The sequence below is a fragment of the Callorhinchus milii genome, unplaced genomic scaffold (assembly GCF_018977255.1).
Source record: "Callorhinchus milii isolate IMCB2004 unplaced genomic scaffold, IMCB_Cmil_1.0 Scaffold5, whole genome shotgun sequence".
Classification (NCBI taxonomy): domain Eukaryota; kingdom Metazoa; phylum Chordata; class Chondrichthyes; order Chimaeriformes; family Callorhinchidae; genus Callorhinchus; species Callorhinchus milii.
In genome coordinates this window covers 51,213,586-51,234,367 of record NW_024704746.1, presented here as the reverse complement: position 1 = coordinate 51,234,367, position 20,782 = coordinate 51,213,586, and the positions used below count along the sequence as shown (strand labels likewise).

Below are 20,782 nucleotides of genomic sequence, written 5' to 3'. Positions count from 1 at the left end.
CCACTTTTCATGTGGAATTTTTATTTTTCAAGGGAATATGCATTTGCTGGGAATTATCTAATATATTTTTGAATGTTTGCCATTGCTTGTCATAGCTTTTAATCTACTTTCCCAGTCTATTTTAGCCAAATTGTCCCTCATACCTGCAAAATTGGCTTGATTTAAGTTTAAGACCTTTGTTTCGGACTTAACTTCATCACTCTCAAACATAATATTAAATTCCATCATATTATGGTCACTCTGCCCTAGAGGAGCCTGAACTTCAAGATTACTGATAAGCCCTGCTTCGTTACACAATACAAGAACAAGGATAGCCTGTTCCCTCGTTGGTTCCTCTGGATACTGTTCTAGAAAACTATCTCTACTGCAGTCCATAAACTCATCTCTAATTTACTTTTATCAATTTAGCTTTCCCAGCCTATATGAAGATTAAAGTCACCCATTATTATTGTATTACCCTTGTTATTTCCTGATTAATACTCTGCCCAATACTGTAACTGCTGTTCGGGGTCTATAAATTACTCCCACTAGTGTTTTCTGCCCCTTGTTATTTCTTAGCTCCACCCAATACCGATTCTACATCCTGATTTTCTGGCTTAAGATCATTCCTCTCTATAATAATAATAATTCTTGCATTTGATATAGCGCTTTTCGCGTCTTCTCGACATCTCAAAGCGCTTCACAGAATAGACTGTAAAGTGAATTGACCGTATATTTGTGGGCGAATATACTGTTCTCTACTGTTTCTTATCTCATCATTTATTAACAGGACTACACCTCCCACCCATGTTTTCCATATTACCTATCTTTCCTATACATCAGATACCCTGGAATGTTCAGCTCCAACCTTGGTCTCCCTGTAACCACGTCTCAGTAATGGCTACTTGATCGTACCCATTTATCTCTATTTGTGCCATTAATTCATCTACCTTGTTAGGAATGCTTCGTGCATTCAGGTATAGCGCCTTTAATTTTAACTTTTTACTATTTCCCCTACTCATTAATGCCCTATTTTCTTTGCTAAACTCTTTGTCCCTACTTGACCCACTCTGTTCTTTATCTCCCAAGTCGCTACTCTGCTCTGCAGTCTTGACTTTTCTTATTTGCTATGTGAGTTTACACTTAACATTAACCCTCCCTCTCCCCCTTATTAGTTTAAAGCTCTATCTAGTTATTCGTTTTGCCAGGACACTGGTCCCAGCCTGGTTTAAGTGGAGCCCATCCCGATCGAAGAGCTCCCTCTTTCCCCAATACTGGTGCCAGTAGCCCATAAAATGAAACCCCTGCCTCTCGCACCACCCTTTCAGCTATGCATTTAACCCTTTAATCTGCTTGTCCCTGTACCAATTTGTGCATGGCTCAGGTAATAATCCTGAGATTATTACCTTAGAGGTTCTGCTTTTTAAAGGTGCTGTGGTCAGGTTGCCCATCCTCCCTACAGGCTTTCTTATCCACACAGGTTGCAAGTACCTCATAACTGTTGGACAACATTGAAGCCTGAGGCTTCTCCACCACTCCTTCTGCGGTTCCCTTACCTGCCTGACTGTCAGTCACGCCATCCTGTCCCTGACTACTGACTACTACTGTACACCTACTGAGCCTCAGGGGAGTGACTGCTTCCTGGATCAAAGTATCCAGGTAGCTCTCCTCTTTCCTAATGCTGTGAAATGTCTGCACCTAAGATTCCAGCTCAGCAACTCTGCTGAAGTTTCCTTAGTTGCAGACACTTGCTCTGTCCTCGCTCTCCTTGCTGAATCACCTCTTAACTTCCTCAGCTTGAAGGAATAAAACTGAGGATGTAAGGAGTTACAACTCTGAGCTCCTTCACCCTAGGTATCAGACTGATGTATCATCCCAGCTCACTTACAACTTGCATCTGGGTTAGAAAGCTGTGGATTCAAGCCCCACATCGGAACGTTGAGCTCATAATCTATTCTGACACTTTACTGCAGTGCTGCATTATAAGAGGTGCCTTTGAGACCAATCACATTGTTCATTCGCTTCATGGCTGCAAAATGCACAGCCATTACAATCCCAATAAAATCTGAGAAGCCTTTGACACATTTCAGCAAAGTGTTAAGGTGTGACATCAAAAACAAGGATTATTATTACTCGATCCTGATCCAAACCCTACCTGACCAGGAGTGGAAACTAATAAAACTCAACAATGAAAGGACACAACATAGAACCAAGCCAAGACAGTATGATGCTTCACTACTTTATTGGTCTCTACAATCTCAGAACAGATTATAATTCCAAAATGAGATTAAAAATGCCATTTTAACACAGGTCAGAAGTGGCGCTGGAAATAGACTTTTGTGGCACTGTTCTCAGAGTTAGTTGCATGTTTGACTTGAACAGTCACCCTTTCTGCAGTTTAATGGATACGCACAGATAAAGTTAAACTCATGGGCACAATCTTCATCTGACCAGAGATAATTGCCTGAAACAGAGAGATTGAATGGCGTGAAAGATATTTCAAGCATTTTTTAACATAAGAATGTAGAATTATAAAATATAACGGCATGAAAACAGATTGTTTACAATTGCGGGTTTTTTCAAACCTATTCAATTCCCATTCCTTTTCTTACTGTACTACCACAGTGTTTAATATTCCTTCTCTTTCAAGCATTTTTTTAAATAACCTTTTAAGGGATTGATGTTTTTTGCCTCAACTGCAATTTGTAGCTGGTAATTTCACGTACCTGCCCTTTATTCATTTGATTATTATCTTAAATGTTGTGGATATAAACGATGACGTTTCGCCTATCAAAAGCATTCATAATCTTGAAGACTCTTACCAAGTCACTCATTAACCTTATCGGCTCTCTTAAAAAAAAATCTAAAATTTCTGAAACCCTCAAACCTGGTCACGTCCATCCCAGTGAATCTTTGTTCCACATTTCATTCCTTTTATATTGTTCCAAAAATGGAGTGTCCAATCCGTAAAAGATACTCCAACCAAGAACTTGCCCAACTTCAACAGTGCCTCCTTTTCATGTTCTATGCTTCTGATGCTTATGAAACTCAGGATTTTTTTTTCAGCATTGTCTGACAAAAACTGTCAAACAATCCATCTCCATCTTTAAAATTTCAATGGAGTGGGTGACTACCCCTTTCTCACAACCTTCTGTACAAATCAATATTTCTGTCTCTATTGTTTGCTGGAGTAGAACTTATCTTGACCTTTGCAACTATTTATTTTTCAACAGAACCTGAAGGCTCTTTCTTTCTTTATACTTCTCTTTTTGCGGAAATTTTTTAACAACATCTGTTGTCGAAGTTGACCATAAAAGAAAAGCCGGCTTCATGAGCCTAATTTAAAATAGTGTTCGAGAAAGGGAACGTACTTTTGTGGTTGATAACAACACAGTTTTCCTTTCCAAATTTGTCAGAAGGTTCACTGGGGCACCATGCTGTGTGATCTGAACATGTCCCATCAGTCCACTCGAAATGTCCCTCCTGCAATTAAACAGCAAAATGTGAGCATCCCAGGAAATGGAACCTTAATTAATAATGGTCATAATTATAATCCTTACATTCGGTGTGCGGCACCTTTCATGTCGGAAAGATGTTCCAAAGCGCTTCACAGGATATGCTGTAAAGTGCTGTGAGTCTGTTTTGTGGGCCAACGCTACAGTCACTTTGCACACAGCAGCATCCCGCAAACAACCATGAACTGAAAAGCTGCAGCTTTTGAAAGAGATATCACGGACCAACCACCAGTAAAGCATGAATACATTTTGTGGCAATCTGAGTGGAGGACTCCTTTCAGAAACTGAAAGCGTGTCATCAAACATTGTATTTCACCCACAGAACATGTCATCAAACATTGCAATTCACTTTACAATGTATTCTGCGAAGCATTTGAGACATCTCAATGACATGATAAGGCACTTTATCAAATGCAAGGATTATTATCATTATTATTATTACCAATCCTCACTCAAATGTCAGACTTTATGGCCAAGACTAGACTTTAAGTGATCTTTTGGGAAGAGATATTCCAAAGAATCAGATGAGATGAAGATAAGTTATGCAAGTGAAGAGCTCCATAAACACAGGAATTATTGTTGAGGACTGAAGGTCAGAAAATGTTATTGTGTTCTTCAAAACAGGAAGGAAATGCATGTCAGAGAATTGTGTTACAGCGAAGCTAGCATCTGTACAGGCGAAAAGTGCTGGAAAGCTTCATGCTGGACATCGAAATGCTCCTGTAAAGAGGACAGATGCCGGTAGGGACAGTCAGCATGGAGTACCTGCAATTGGCCAGGCTTCATTCTCTGATTTCAGAGGGAGTAACCAATGGCTAGGCCAGTGAATACAATTTACTTGGACCCTCAGATGCTCCTTTGATGAAGTTCCACATGCAAAATATTTACAGAAGGTTAAACCTCTTGGAATTAATAGCAGATTTGTTTGTTGGCTTGAAAGCAGTGGTGCAGATAGATGGAAACAGTTCTGTCTGGATCCACTACTATTCACCCTATCCACAGATGACTTGGAGGATAGCATGACCTTTGAATATAATATTGACTGATGGTACAAAGCAGTGTGGGTAGGTGATTCATGGTATTCAGAATATATTAAACAGAAATAGCAGATGCATTTTAACACCAATAAACATATATAGTTTGGAACAGTCAACAATCACACAGTGAGGAGATTGCCCAGACTTGGAAAATTAGGTAAGTGCGACCAGTAACTGAATGTTTCCTGTTAATGTGAAGCTGCCAACAAAGCTAAACAAATAATGGGACAACCAACAAACAACAACAACTTGGAAGAAACAACAACAACTTGCTTTTATATTGCACCAGTCACATCGGAAGCATTTTAGTCTTGATACAGGACGGGAAAAAGATATTGGTTACTTACTTTGGAGCAATCAGTGAGACCAATCCAAGTCTTAGGGCATGTAGGATATGATGCTTTTATCAGATTTCTAATGAACATATGGTTCATACGGCAATGTATAGATGCGAGGTGAGACCCAGGGAAATGGTGTCGGCAGTACAGCTGGAAGAGAAAAGAATCAAACCCAAATGTCAGTGTGTGGCAAGGGGAATATGGAGCTATTTCTATCTTAATGTATATGTTAGCACACACTGCTAACTCTCATCGTTATACTCACTTCCTGATACTAACAAGCCATCTGGTGTGAATGCAAACCTATTATTACTGACCTGCATTGGAGGTTGGTGGTGGTGGAGGTGGTTGGCTGTATAGTACATATCGGGTCAAAAGAAAGTAGATTTGAGTGACTCTGTGTTAAACTTTGTGATCTGATCATTGAACCAGACTCCAGCGTATTGCTGATCACCAATTAACCTGTTTCACTCATCAATGGGAATGGGACCCAGAAGGATAGGTTAGTCCCTGGAGGATTGGANTTTTTTCCATTTGGCTTCTTGATAACCTTAAGACTAAGGTTAAGGGGATTCTGTGTGGGTCAGATACCAGGCAGACTGAAATGAACTAATTAGATTTACCTGGGTACATTCTGATGAACATGGTAAATTTTGTGGGTTTTCACACAAGTAAACTGACAATTGAATCCTGCTGTCAGTCACTACGCAGGGAAATGCTGCATGCTGCCTTTCTGCATTCTCAGTACTTGCCATGTTCGGCACTGATGTTTGGTGTCTTGACTTCATTGTCTTTTCAGCTATTTCTCTCTTCTTTTACTGTGAGCTCACAAAACATTTCCTTTTCTTTTGAATTGATTTCTAAAGCACCAGCTTCCAGATTATTCAATATAAGTTTAATGTATAATTAACCTTTCTCACTTTTGATAAAACGGTTTATCAATCCAATGTAACTTTGGAACTTTAAGGTGGAGCACATACCTCTGCATCAGCGAAGCACAGTTTGCGGTGAATATACTTGTAGCACACGTCATTCAAAGCAAAAAAACCATCTTGACAGGGTCCTTTGCAAATGCCTGATCTGTCCTTGCAAACTCGATTGGATGCTACGGCATATTTCTCCACTGGGAATCCTTCTATGGGCATTGTGCCCCCAAAAATTGCATGGTTATCGAAGCCATAACCGCTTCCTGGGCCATAGTCTACTTTTACGCTCTGCGAATACGCTGATGGCTCTACATATGGCCCATAATCAGGTCCATATGTTTCTGTCACATAGTTTGCAGAAACACAAAAGACAATTAATTACTCCTCAAAGGCTCATGTTTGTCAAAATATTGCACCTGAAATTCAGTGGAAATGTTTGTAATGTGGAATAAAATCTCTCACTTGGTCACCTCAGAGATGTCTCAAATAGCACAGGGAGAGACTTCCAGCTGACTAATGATGGGCTTTCATTTGTTATATGTAACCACACAGAACAGGCTAGTGAGCAGTACAGACCAGCAAGATCCCAGCAGAGCCCTGACTCAGATTTAGCTGTATTCATGAGCCCGGCTGATGGCAGGGATTGCTAGAGTTCAGTGGGAGGGAAATATTGGCAGGAGTTTGCTTTCTAGATCTGGCTTCTGGATGCCAAGTGAGGACAGGACCAGGCACAGCTGTGATGTTCCTAGGGCTGATTTGGCTGGACAAATGTCACTTGTGAAGAATGGCCAATTGGTTGAGGTGGACAAGTACAACTGGCTCCCATGGAAGGGGAGCCCACTGTGAAGCAAACATTATTGGATGCAATTTAAGGAAACACTAGTGAAACACCCATCCTGTTTGGAACAGCTGAAGTGTAATATGATAATTTCTAATCATCAATCTTGTCTGATATTCTAGCTCCACACACCAAGAGTGAAGGGAGGAGATGAAACCAGATCTAGCATTTGAGTAATGCTGCAATTAGGTTCAAATGTCTGTAAAGTGGAGATGGAGAGCAAAAGTGGGGCTAGGAAGAATCCTGTAGGTTCTTAGAAAAGTCTAGAATATAGAAAGAAATGAAGAGTGGAAATTACGTAGCCTTGTGGAGTGTGGGAGTAAAGGAAGACTGATGCATAGAAGAGTTCTGTAGAATGTTGGAAGAAGTGACGACTGAGGAAATAATAATAATAATCCTTGCATTTGATATAGCGCTTTTCACGTCGGGAGGACGTCCCAAAGCGCTTCACAGAACACACTGTAAAGTGAATTGACTGTATAGTTGTGGGCGAACGCGGCAGCCAATTGCGCACAGCAATGTCCCACAAACAGTCATAGATTGAAAATGACCAATTTATTATTGTTTTTTGGTTTTTGGAGGAATTATTATTATTAGAAATGACCTCTACTGTATAGTGCAGGAGGTAGTATAACTTGCATTTATATAACCCCTTCAAACAGGGTAGCATCTTCAAGCTCTGATGGAGGGAAGAGTCCTGTGGAGTGTAAGTGGAGGTGAAGGCTGATGCACTGCACATTGTAGGACAAAGGGAAAATTGGAGTGATGGAATGAGCAGATTATTAACTAGAAACTGTGAACTATGCAAAGTCATGGAGCGTGTAGAAGGAAGGAAAAAGTGAGGGAGGAAAGAATTCAGTACAGTAAAGGAGGAAGGGAAGAGTGAGGGAATGGAATAATCTTGGCAAAATCTGAGATGGTGTCAATTTCATCAGAAAGACAAAGTGAAATGTGTGGGAGGGAGAAGGGTAGAGAGCTGTCGTTCCAAGGAATGGTTACAAGAGTGAGCCAGAGGGGCTAGATGAGAAAAGGAAGTGAGCAGAGAATGGTCTGGCAGCAGTGAATTGGTTCCCACTCTGAATTGAATAAAATCCATTCATAAGTTTGTGCTCACTCCCATCTTGGCCGAAATGCCAGCTCCTTGCAACTGTTCAGGAGACTCTTGGACCCCATTGCAACTAAATACAACAACAAAATTACATTTGTATAGCGCCTTTCATGTTGGGAGGACGTCCCAAGGCGCTGTACTATCAGTGTTTCAGACAAAACACATCAGGAGAAAGATTAGGTTTAGGAGTTTGGATGGAAAGCTATTGATTGCTATGTCCTAGATTGCTGCTCCACGAGCCTGGAGAAGTGGATAGAAACAAAATAACTTACCACTGGGTTTATCACTGGCACTGTAGGACTTCAGGAGACTCAGCAAGATAAGAACAGTCAACATTTTGCTGTTGTTGCTTTCAAACACACTAAGGAGTACACAAGAAAGAGAGTTTAGTAGCAAGCAACTGTCAGACAATAGCTGCACTTTGTGAAACTGTACCTTTACCTTAAAGATCCCAGTAACTGTACAAAGGAGAGATGACCCAAGCCCTCTATTTATAATTAGGCTGTGTCCTAGTCCCAGCCCCTGTTTGTCATAAGGAAATGGAGTTATTGAACAACCCCTTTTAACCAATTAATTCCCAATTACGTATCACATGCATATGGTTCACAATCCACCTATTTCTACCCACCCACCCCTCAGTGTCTAGTCGCTTTGGTCTATTCCATCTGCGTGGAACCTGTGGACTGACCGAACGCCAGCTCTGAACCTGACTCATTATGTATTCCACACTTTGGTTCCATTGATCTTATCTGGTCACAAAGAACTAATTATTTCTCGTGTACTTCACAGCTTTACAATGGAGCTGTCAGATCAGAGCTCTGGGCACAGGCTTTCCACGTTCAGTCGATCTCATGAGGGTAGGGGCATCTCACGTGGCATTCACTGAGAAGTGGTCAATGTCCTGAACTGTTCAGAGCAATGCAATCTCCCCTGAATGTCAAAATAAAGAGTAACTCAGGCTGTGAGTTTGCACTGACTGCACTTACAATCATCTGGGTAAGTGAGTGGAGTCCTGTAGCTCAGTGGTTAGAGCACTCGCTTTGGAAGCGAGAGACCTGAGTTCAATTCCAGGCAGGGCGAAACCTTGGGCAAGTTTCCTTTCTCCACACGCCTAATAATAATCCCTCCAAAACCAAAAACAATAATAAATTGGTCATTTTGAATCTACGACTGTTTGTGGGACATTGCTGTGCTCAATTGGCGGCCGCGTTCGCCCACAAATATACAGTCAATTCACTTTACAGTGTGTTCTGTGAAGCGCTTTGGGACGTCCTCCCGACGTGAAAAGCTCTATATCAAATGCGAGGATTATTATTATATAATCCTCAGGGTTGGGGAAAAATTCTGAAACTATTGGGACTAGTTGATTTTGAAAGCTGCCTTGTCAAATATGACACAAAAGAGATGACCTGTGTCTCTTTGTGCTCAGACAGACAACAACTTCTTTCTCCCCTGACATCGAAGTTCTCACATAACTCACTCTTGTGGGTTTAAGTTTTGCTTTGGGACTTTGAACTCATACTCTGCAATGCAGTTTTGGGAGAGCATCAGAGCAGTGCTGCATCATTGGAGATGCCGTTCTTCGGATGATATGTTAATCTGAGATCCCATCTTTCTGTTCAGATGGATGTTAAAGATCCCATGGCACAATATGAAAAGAGAAAGCAGTTTCTTCTGGTGATCTGGCCAACAGACTTCCATATATAACTGTCACATTTTTGCCTGTATGTGCAACATTGCTGTGTGCGAATTGTTGTGTTTGCGTACAATAACAATAAAATCCTATGAAGCGCTTTGAGATATTTTGATGACAAGATAGGGCATTATCAAGTGCAAGGATTATTGTTATTATTATAACTGGTAAACAATCCTTTGTGGCACTGGGTCCATAGAAAACCAAATGGGCTTCTCTATCAGGATTATCACAGGAATCCCGTAGCGGTTGCACCCTCACCTCACGAGCGAGAAGATTTGATTTTCGGGCAGGACGAAATCCAAGATAAGTTTCCTTACTCCACATGCCTCTAATTTACCTAGCAGTAAGTAGGAACCTGGTTGTTAGTCGATTGGCAGATCACTTTCCGAGAGTAATAATCCCTCCAAAAAAAAATGTAGTCACCCAATCTAAGATTGTTTGTGGGATACTGCTATGCACAATTGGCTGCCACTCTGAAAATATATAGTCAATCTACTTTACAATATATTCTGTGAAGCGCTTTAAGACCTCTCAATGACATGATAATCTGCTATATCAAATGCAAGGATTATTATTATGATATAATTCTCTCTGGGACACACAACATCTGAAATCCGTTGAATCTTCTTTCTCCTGACTGACAGGCAGAAATGAATCTCAGAGAATGTTAAGAAGGAGGGGTTTGGACAATTGGGCCTGTGCAATGTGTAAGTATCCTCACCGTATACTCTTCATATACTCTTCAGGCTGTTGAACACCCAGAGAGTATCTTGTGTCTTAACCTCCATAAACAAGGCACACAGGTTGTCACTCTGGGGAAAGGGTCCTAGAGGTATTCCAATGTTCCAATGCAGTCTAGTGCAGTCTTGCCCTCTATGTGTGCGTTGTTTTTTTGGCCTCATTCTTTCTCCCTCCTTTCCCTTCTCTTTTTCTCATTCTCCTTGAAACCATCACAGTGGACCATTCTATGCTCAATGTGGATACTTTCTCCAGTGGGTGGCACTATCCTTTGGGAGGGGGTAGTAAGCACGGTCTCCAAAGAGCTGAACTGGCTCCAAGGTGATATGCTTGATAAGAGATTGTCAGAATTGAGCCAGCCCTCTGTGGCTGTCTCGGGGGTCCAGTTCCTGAGCCCGGTGGGTTCACAGTATTCTAGGGCACTGCTAATAACAGCACAGCCTGGCTCATCAGTAGGCTTGGAGGGACTGACCAATTACTGTGTCTTCCCGCTCAGTTCCTATTGACCCTGGAAGCCAAGCCCTAATGGGTAGGGTGGTTCTAGTTGACCATGCAGTGGGAAGCAGCACAGACAGTGCAATGGCAAGCTATGCAGTTTTAGCTGGATAAACTTTGCTGGATATTGGTTACTGCTGCAGTTTTGCCAGTAAAATCCCAATCTTTCCTCTTGCCCACCTGTGCCTAATACTCTCTGGAATTAGGTAAGTGGGGTTAGTCCCTCCAGGTGAGCCGCAACTCATGTACATGTGTGGGTTGCACTCCAAAATGGAAATTTCCATGTGTAGGTGCCATACATGGGTACATGTTCTGGTTTGGATACTTTTATAAGTATGCAGATTTCTGCATGTGTCAGATATCCAGCTGACAAAAAGAAGGGAGCATATGACCTAAAATCTTTAAAATGTTGAGACCAAAAATATTGCTGACCCCCAAACAAATGTCATTTGGTTGTTCATAGGAGTTTGCTGTGTGTAAAAGAACTCCACAGGTAATTACTGTGACTATTTCTGAAGGCACTGTGGTAGTCATTTTACACACAGCAAACTCCTATGAACAACTGTGAAGGGATTGACCAATTTAGGTGGAGGATTGTTGGCTAGAATAACACAAGCAGCTCCCTTCTTTTCAAAAGTGCTGTAAGATCTTTAAAGTGCATGTGAATAGACAAGGGACCTCAGTGTAATATTTTCCCCAGCACTGCACTGGAGTGTTAGCCTTATCTATAAGCCTAATTCTGGCTTGCACAGTCTCATTTTCAAGCACCATCTATCTCCCTCTCTGTCATATCTATTCCCTTTGGCATCAAAGTACATTAAGTCCCCTCTCGAACCTCCATGCACCTCATCAGCCTTCCGGACAACCTTGTTGTCCACCTTCTGTGAAAAATGGTTTAATCTCAGCTGAGGCTAGTCTACTTTGCGATTGAACTCATACCCTCCAGATATTGCAGTGCTTCACCAGTTTGCAGTCTGGATTGTAAAACTCATTCTCCACATTACTGGGAATACTGTTGGGAAATAAAGTTGGGAATGAAATGCAGTACAAAATAGATGTGCAGTTCAACCCCCCAAACCAAATTTCCAGTTTTAATTCCTCCGAACCCAAAGACAAATCATTGCTACAGTCCACGTGAATTAACATCCACAAACAAACAAGTACACATCATTTAGAGTAAATATCACATAAGTCCATGAGTGAAGGGGCTGAACAATAAGGATGTAATTAACATTAGACCTGTGATATAAGTTGTACATTGGAGCCATTGAGCACTTATCTGGAACATGTAACTGTGCGCTTGAATAAGAAGCACATTTAGTGCAGATCTGAAATCATAGATTATATAAAATAATTCCCAGGTGATTAATCTTCTAAATGGTCACATGGACTTCAGTGACTGTTAAAAAAGCAAATGAGTGTATTCATGGTGTGTTCTTTACATTTAATATGGAGAGTCCTGAATGTTGAATGCGTGGAGTTAAGAACTATGAAGCCACAAAAGCAAATAAATTCAAGAGGGAGATGGTCATTTGGCAAACAATCCAGTTGAAAGGATCAGAGATAGCATTGTGTAGGATTATTTATTCTTCTTTATTTTTGAATTGTTGGGACCATCAACATGTTTTTTTCTGGTGCTGAAAATGCTTATGTTACAAAGTGCATGTGGAAATTATTCAGTTTCCAGCTGGTGAACAAAAAAGGGCATTTGTAAACATGCTAAACTATGTTCACAGACCCTCACCTTTGTCCCGCATCATTTCTGGAATTTAACCTTCGGGTCAGAATGTTAAAGGTTCAAGCCCCATATTGGGACGGGGACATTGACTACATAATTTAGGTTGATGGTGTGGTGCAGTTCAGTGCTGAGCGCCTGTCTGCATGTTCAGGTGGATGTTAAAGATCCCATGGCCTGATTTAAAAAGAGAGATGAGTTTCTTTTGGTGTCCTGGCCAACAATCCTCCAAATAAAAATGATGTTTCACTTCATGACATTGTGGAGCATTGCTGTGCACAGATTGACTGCCTTATTCTCCTACAAAATGCACAGTCACTACACTTTACAGTAAATCCTGTGAAGTTCTTTGAGATATTTTGGAATTAGAATTTTTATTTATTACTATTGTGATGTTGTATTTTATAATCGCTGCCATGTGACTGGCTTATATCCTAACCAACAACTGTGGAAAAGTTACAAAGAGAGGAAGTAGTGCAAAGATATCCCCCACATTTATAAAATATCTTAGGTTCATTAGATTTTACAGCTCTGATGGAGGCCATTTGGCTTATGATGCTTGTGATAGTGCACTGCATTTTTTGGTGAAAGAAACATCTGAATATATTGGAGAAAATTAACACATTGGCAAACAGATGTGAGGATGTTGCTTTTTGACAAGGCTCTGATATAGCACGGAGATAGTTGGGATTGAGAGTGGAGGCTTTGAAATATGGTCCATGACCTCTAGATCCATACTGTACACACACTCTGCTTCCACCTGTACCTGCACTACACCAGATCAGGATTAAGCTAACAATCTGAATGGTAGAAACATCTGATCGAAGGTTGATCTGCACTTGCACACTTACAAATACAGCAGGACCAGGACTGAACCACAGAATGATATGTTAGATCCCTTCAAGTTGCAGAGTGTCATTCATGGTGTAAAGAGCTTGTTCACAAAGTATTTGCTTCTCTTAGATTTCTTTTGAAATTGTTTTTAATGGGTTGTGAAAATAGAAATTAAGTTAAGTTTAATTTGAGAGATCACTGCTCTGACCCAATCTATTTTAGGAGCTGGAGTCAGATTATTATGTAGGCTGCACATCTAGATAATGAAAGAAGTCGCCTCAAATTTGACCCCTATCCTCACCAAAAATCATTACCTTTGAAGAATGGACTGACAGTGATGGGAGACAGAAGAAGTCCAGCCTATTCTCAATGGGCCATAATGCTTCCTCCTACGCTGCAATGTATTTTATGTTGGGAGCCAAATAATTCAAGATCAGATTTGCCACCATTCCTCTATACCAGCTCTGAGACGCTACCCTGTATGGAGGGAGCTGTATAAATGCAAGTTGTTATTGTTGTAGGCTCGACCATTCTCAATACTGAAGCGCCATCATGGGCCAAGGCCATCAAGGGAATATTTCCATCCCTGTGAAACCAGAGACTTTGGGAAGCACACAACTTGCATCTCCTCTGGTGCATGCCGAACCCCAACCACCTCCGTCCATACCACCCAACTTGCAATTTAGCAGCACCTTATTTCATCAGCCACTTTACAGTAATTATTATTAAGATCAGAAACTACTTTTTGCTGGCACACACTATGCCCAGTTTGTACATAGAAAAGTCCCACAAACCCTATATAGTTGATGACCAATTTTTCGAGGGGATTGTTGCCTTGGACATTCAGAGAACCTCTCTTCTCAAATAGCATCATGGGATCTTTGGCATTTACCTTAACAGGGAGATGCAACATTTGTTTAATCTCGGGACAGCACCTCCAACAAACCAGCACTCCCCCAGCACTACACTGGAGTGTCAGCATGGACAGCAAGGTAAAGTTTCAGTGTATGCTTGAATTTATAATCTTCTAATAATAATATTTACAATTGGTATTTCATATATGCCTATAATGTCACAATGCTTTACACAGTTTTTTTTCTGTAAGGTGCAGTCACTGTTTATTTGTAGACAAACATATAGCAGCCAGTTTGCGCACCATGTCCTATGAAGTAAATGAGACATTTTATCTGGATGATTACTGGCCAGATACCAAGAGAAAGTCCATTCTCTTTTCCAATCATGTTTAACATTCAAAATAGGACCTCATTCAAAGGATAGTATCTTTGACATTGAGGTGCTCCCCAGCACTGCATTGGAATGTCAACTGTACTGTGAGCTCAAAATCCAAACACAAAACTTGAATCCGCAACCGTGTCATAAAGGTGAAAGTGTGAGCTGCCCCAAAGCCGAGAGTACTATCAAAGTGTGTCAAGCATAAGGACAAACACGTGCATATTATCTAAACTACATCAAAGGAAGAGTGGGGGAACAAGTCTGAATGCCAAAATTATATTTAATATATTGTATCTGATGAGGTAAGTTGTACTTTGGGAGACTTTGGCAGTGATCTTAGATATGGAAATGTGTGCTTGAGTAAAAAGCACATTTAGTGCAGATCTGAAATCATAGGTTGTAGAAAAGAATTCCCATGGTGATTAATCTTCTAAATGGTCACATGGATTTTGATAACATCCTGGGTGCACTGTGAGAACATTCATCAGTGTGCAATTTGTCTCTGTTCCATATTTACCTTTCCACATCTCTCAGTCCCATTCCTGTGAACAATATCCAACTCAAAGATGATTTATAGATGTTTGTTAAATGGTTCCTTCTGGGAGGTCAACTTAGCTTGATCAGTAACAATCTTACCTCTGGTTGGAAATTGGCTCTCCAAATCTAAGATGAGACTTCAGTGCAATATCAGAGAGCGCTATAGATTATCTGGTGCTTGAAATGAGATATGGGTCTCGTCTACATAACTTCACACGGACGTTAAAGATAACCTAATAATCCTTGCATATCATATAAGCTTATAGTATCAAAACACTTCACAGTAATTACAAATAGGTGTAGCGACTGCATATAAATAGGTGAACTCAGTAGCCAATTTGCACTCAATAATGTCCCACAAAAAGCCAGGAGGTAAATGCCCAATTAATTTGGAAGATTGTTGGCCAGGACACTGGGAGAAACACCTTGCTCTTTTCTAATCGTGCCATGGAATCTTAAATGGCCACCTGAATCAGCCAGCAGGACCTCAATTTAACATCCAAAGACAGCACCTCATCTACACTTGAGTGTTGGGCTTGATTGTAATCTAAAATTCCCAGACAGGCGTTTGACTCTGGAATTTTACCAAGTCAGCTAAGGTGGTACAAGATTCTATGAGACTATTTAAGGCAGTTCCTCAAGACATCCTGGCCAACAATCCTGCAGATAAATGATCGTTTACTAACAACAACAACAACAACAAGATTTCATTTATAGAGCGCCTTTCACGTCAGGAGGACGTCCCAATGCGCTGGACAGTTGGGTCAGGACCCGAGCAGGGGGGAAATGGTCAGGGTGAGGGGAGGGAAGGGAGGGCGCGAGGAGAGGGTAGAGAGTCGAGAGGGGAGCTGAAGGCATGGTCAAGGAGAAAGATCTTGAGACCGGCCTTGAAGGAGGAAAGGGAGGAAGCAAGGTGAAGGCACTGGGGGATGGAGTTCCATAGCCTAGGGGCTGAGAGGCTGAAGGCTCGGCCACCAATGGTAGGGCAGTTGGGGCGGGGGATGTGGAGCAGACCGGAGCCAGAGGAATGAGGGGTACGGGCAGGTAAGTAGGTCAGAGAGGTAGGAGGGAGCAAGGCCGTGAATGGCCTTGTAGGTGAGGATGAGGATCTTGAATTCGATCCTCTGGGGGATGGGAAGCCAGTGGAGGCGAGCAAGGGTGGTCCCGAAGCCTGGTGCAGGACAGTGCACGAGCTGTAGAGTTCTGAATGACCTGCAGCTTGTGGAGGGAGGTGCCGGGAAGGCCGGCGAAGAGAGAGTTCCCATAGTCCAGCCTTGAGGTGATAAAGTCGTGGACCAGAGTTTCAGCAGCGTGAGGGGTGAGGTAGCGCCATAGTCTGGCGATGTTTCGGAGGTGAGGGAAGGCGGTGCCAGTTGTGGTGCGGATATGAGGAAGAAAGGACAGCTCAGGTCGAACAGAACGCCGAGGTTCCTGATTGGTTTTGAGAGGTGGAGAGTGCAGCCTTGGATGCTGATGCTGTCAGCGCCTGAGGTGCAGAGGCGCTGACATGAGCCAATCAGGAGAGCCTCAGTTTTGGGCACGTTGAGCTGAAGAAAGTTGTCTCTCGTCCAGGACTCGATGTCAGACAGGCAGGCTGTCAGGACATCGGTGGACGTGGAGTTGAGGGTAGAGGAGAAAAGGTAGAGTTGGGTGTCATCCGCATACATGTGGAAGTTAACCCCATGTCTGCGGATGATGTCACCAAGGGGGAGCATTTAGAGGGTGAAGAGGAGGGGACCGAGGACAGAGTCCTGAGGGACACCACACGAGACAGTGCGGGGGCTGGAGGAAAAGCCGTTTGTGGAAACAAAATGAAAATGGTGGGAGAGGTATGACCTAAACCACTCAAGGACAGGGCCTTGAAGGTTGAGGTGGGAGGACAAGCGGTGGAGGAGGATAGCGTAGTCGACCGAATCGAATGCTACTGATAGGTCGAGGAGGACGAGGAGCAGAGGGAGCCCTGGTCGCAGATGGTCAAGATGTTCATTGGTGACCTTGACCAGGGCGGTTTCTGTGCTATGGGCAGCATGGAAACCCGACTGAAGGGGTTCGAATAATGCCTGGATATTTGTGGGATTTTGCTCTGTGCAAAATGTTTGCTGCATTGGACTACAACTGCAATCAAGAATAATCACTGTAAAACTCTTTGAGACATATTTATGTAGACGACACTATAAAAAAGTTCTTTCTGTCTATGGGGACAAGCTTGGGGTTATAAAATGTAGGACAAAGAAAAGACTGAAAAAGATTAAAAATTCTCTAGTCTTGCGATATAAGGTTAGAGGAAGAGATCACATGATGAGTCACTTCAACACAATGATAATGGAACAGGAGGAATAGCTTATAGGATGGATTACCTGGATTTTAGGAGAAACAAGAGAGAAAAATTCAGAGAAGAGAAAGATTGAGACAGAGAAAAGGGTTAGGTCCAGTAAATTCATCCTATGAATGTGTTTTCCATTTGACAATGCTGATGCGAAAAGGGTGAAAAATATTGTCCTGTTTTGTGGCCTTTAGTGACCTTCTTTGCATTGAAATGTGGATGAATTCTCCCACTTATTTTGATCCCCATTGTTGGTCCACATAAAATCACAGAATCACATCCCAGCACAGAAACAGATCATTCATCAAATCTGTGCTGATGTTTTTTTCTACTTGAGCACCTAATCTATGAATCACAATCTCCTGCTCATTCCCCATTCCCTCTAATAGTCCTCATCTTCAATTGCAGTGAGAATTCCCTCTGTGCTAAGATTTATTTTCCAAGTTCCCTTTTAATATTTTTGTAATTATCTTAAATGTGTTGCACTCTTGTTACAGACTCACCATCCAAAGTTTATAATGACCCTATCATAACCCTTCATATCTTGTAGGATCACTACTTAATATTCTCAGCTCCAATGAAAATAAGATGTTACCGACGCCAGTTTGCGACATTCATTAGTTGAGATAATATGAAATTACTTCCATTTTCTATCATAGTGAGTGCTAAGTTATGCTCAGTTCCACTTCCATGGGTACTTGGACCCTTTCAGACCTTTGATCGAATTGCCCTTCTTAGCTTGGATAATGGGTAGTGAGAGGCAATTCAAAAATGAGAGATTTACAAGTTTTATTAAACTCAAAATGATATTCATCCCAAGTTGAGGTGCCCGAATTGCTGCCCTGGGCTCCTGCAGATTTCTGACTTGGTCCTACCCTGGGAATTTTTTATTAGGTCATTACTTTAAAATGCAAAAAGGCTCAGTGGGAAATTAATCACTTGGCTGCCGGCTGAAAGTAGGTCAAGAGCTTGTAGACTTTGACTGAGTTTTGAGAATGTTGTAAAGTTACCATGCCCCATAGCATAGTGGTTAGCAGGCTTGCAAGCGAGAGGTCCTGGGTTCAGTTCCTGGGTGAGGAGAAACCTTAGGCAAGTTTCCTTCTTCCACGTAACTGTTTAGCTAGCAGCGAATAGGAACCCGGTCATTAGTCGATTGGCTGATCGCTTTCCAGGGTTAATTATTCCTCAAAAAAATGTGGTCACTCAATCCACCTCTATTTGTGGGGTACTGCTGTGTGGAATTGGCTGCCACGTTTCGTGCACAAACTATAAAGTCACTTTATAATAAATATTCTGAAGCGGTATGAGATGTCTCAATGACGTGATAAGACCCTATATCAAATGCATGGGTTATTATTATTATTTATTATAAGGATTTAGGATCGGATTTATTGTCAGGGATGAGTTTCAGATTTGGTTTATGGGTAGTACTAGGGGCACTGGGGAATACAGTCAGACATTGGCGAAGTAGCTGCGGAGAGTACAGCAGATCCAGAGACTGCGAAGGGAAGCCGAAACTGAGAATGAGGCATCATTTAACGGTGATTCTGTTGGCTGTTAGTAAGATTGCTGTGTGTGCTGAGAAATTGCATCATTAATTTTGATGATCTCCATCAGCACATCGCCTATCTTTCTCAGTTTGAACAGATAAACATAACTTTTACGGATAATATGAAATAATAACTTATAAAAATAGCACTGGACTGAGAAAGACATTCAGGTCATATTTAAAAAGAAATCAAAGTAAACTGTGGAAATGAATAGCAGAAATAGGCATTTTTTCCTTTTTTTTGAATATCCTTTGCCTTTGCTGTGAAGTGATGTGAAACATCGGATTACATGCTCCGAAAAGAATCACGTTCAGGTCAGATGTACTCCTAGATTATTTTATGCTTTAAAATAATCTATGGGAATTAATCATTCAAATGGTTTTTAAAAAGTGGCAGAGTTCCATCAATCACCATGTGAAAATATTGCCAGTTCCACTTCTATGAATCTCAGATTGCACACATCTTGAAATTTGGGGCTTGCACACAGACACAGGACACTCCCTTGCAAATTCGGGGGTTGGTAAATAAGTAAGTTGATCAGTAAATTGATATCTTAAGCCGATTTTTCAAAAGGCTCTCAAGTGGTTGATCTCAAAATCCGCTTGAAAACATAAATTAAACAAAATTCTTTCTCCCGGTGACCTGGCCAACAAATAAAATTGGTCATTCGTTTCATGGCTGTTTGTCAGACATCACTCTGTGCAATTGGGCTGCTGAGTTCCCCTACAAATACAAAGTCACTCCACTTCACAGTAAAGCACTTTCCCTGAAGCACTTTGTGACATCCTCCCCATGTGAAAGATATAAGAATATAAGAATTATTGTAAATTGGTGCCAAGCTAACAAAACTGATGTTTCACTGTTATGATGGTGCCATTGTAAGAAGCATTGTTTGGTATCCTTGGTTTGTCTTCCATCTCTGGGATATGGGAAGAAAATCTTTTCTCGTTGGATGTATATGAGATGAGTTTTGGGCAATCTTAACCGAGGTGTAGGTTCACAACACATAACAGAACTTCATTGATTCATTTGTTAATGAAGGGAGGAAAAAGGGAAGTAAGAAAGCAAGTTTGAAATGCACACTGCAGTCCTTTTAACCCTGAATCATTGGCTTGTGCTTTTGCCACTCTGGCCCCAGCCTCTGGAACTCCATCCCGCAGGCCCTCCACCTCACTCCCTCCCTTGCCTCCTTCAAAATCCGTCTCAAGACCCTTCTCCTCGACCGTGCCTTTGGTCACCCTCCTTCCCCTCCCACCCACCCCTTGCCCTCCGCCCTCCCCGATCCTGACCCCCAGCGTGTGACCGAAACACTGATTGTCCAACGCCTTGGGACATCCTCCCGACGTGAAAGGCACTATACAAATGTAATTTTGTTGTTGTGTAAGGTTGATACTACATCCTAAAGAATGCATTTGTGCATTTGTCACCTCTCATCTCAACTCTTCAAATTTCCTCCTTGCCAGTCTCCCTAGCTTCACCATCCACAAAATCCAGCTGAAACAAAACTCCGCTACCCACATACTCAACCGTACTAAACTCCCTAATCCCATCGCCTCAGTTCTAGCCAGTTTCCACTGGCTCCCTATCACCGAACAGATCGATTTTAAGATCTTCACATTCGTCTTCAAATCCCTTCATACTTCTCCGAGCTGCTGACTCCCCAACTCACTCCCCATTGCCTCCCCTTGACTGGCTCCAGCCTCCTTCATGTTGCTCATGCCCTCCGTTCCACCATCGGTGGATGCACTTGCAATCACTATACCCCAAAACTCTGGAACACTCTTCCTCTGCCTTGTCCCCTCCTTCCTATCTTAAGGTCACGCCTGAAGACTTTCCTCTTCAAACATACCTACGGTCACTTCCCCCCAACTCGGCATTGTGCTCCACCTGTGTCAAGAGC

At 42.0% G+C, this 20,782-nt stretch overlaps 1 protein-coding gene and 1 non-coding gene across 2 annotated transcripts; one reads left to right on the top strand and one right to left on the bottom strand.

Annotated features, from left to right (window-relative positions):
• Window positions 1-2,204: 2,204 nt before the first annotated feature.
• On the bottom strand, window positions 2,205-8,206 carry LOC103181871 (C-type lectin LmsL). Its single transcript, XM_007898629.1, has 6 exons — window positions 8,183-8,206; window positions 8,014-8,102; window positions 5,850-6,136; window positions 4,879-5,019; window positions 3,351-3,462; window positions 2,205-2,443 (listed from the first exon to the last, which is right to left on the bottom strand). The coding sequence occupies exons 2-6, from the start codon at window positions 8,075-8,077 to the stop codon at window positions 2,337-2,339; spliced, it is 711 nt and encodes a 236-aa protein (XP_007896820.1). The 5' UTR covers window positions 8,078-8,102; window positions 8,183-8,206; the 3' UTR covers window positions 2,205-2,336.
• A 543-nt stretch (window positions 8,207-8,749) lies between these two features.
• Window positions 8,750-8,821, top strand: trnap-ugg. The gene has a single exon. It is a non-coding gene; the product is annotated as a tRNA-Pro (tRNA).
• The last annotated feature ends 11,961 nt before the right edge of the window (window positions 8,822-20,782 follow it).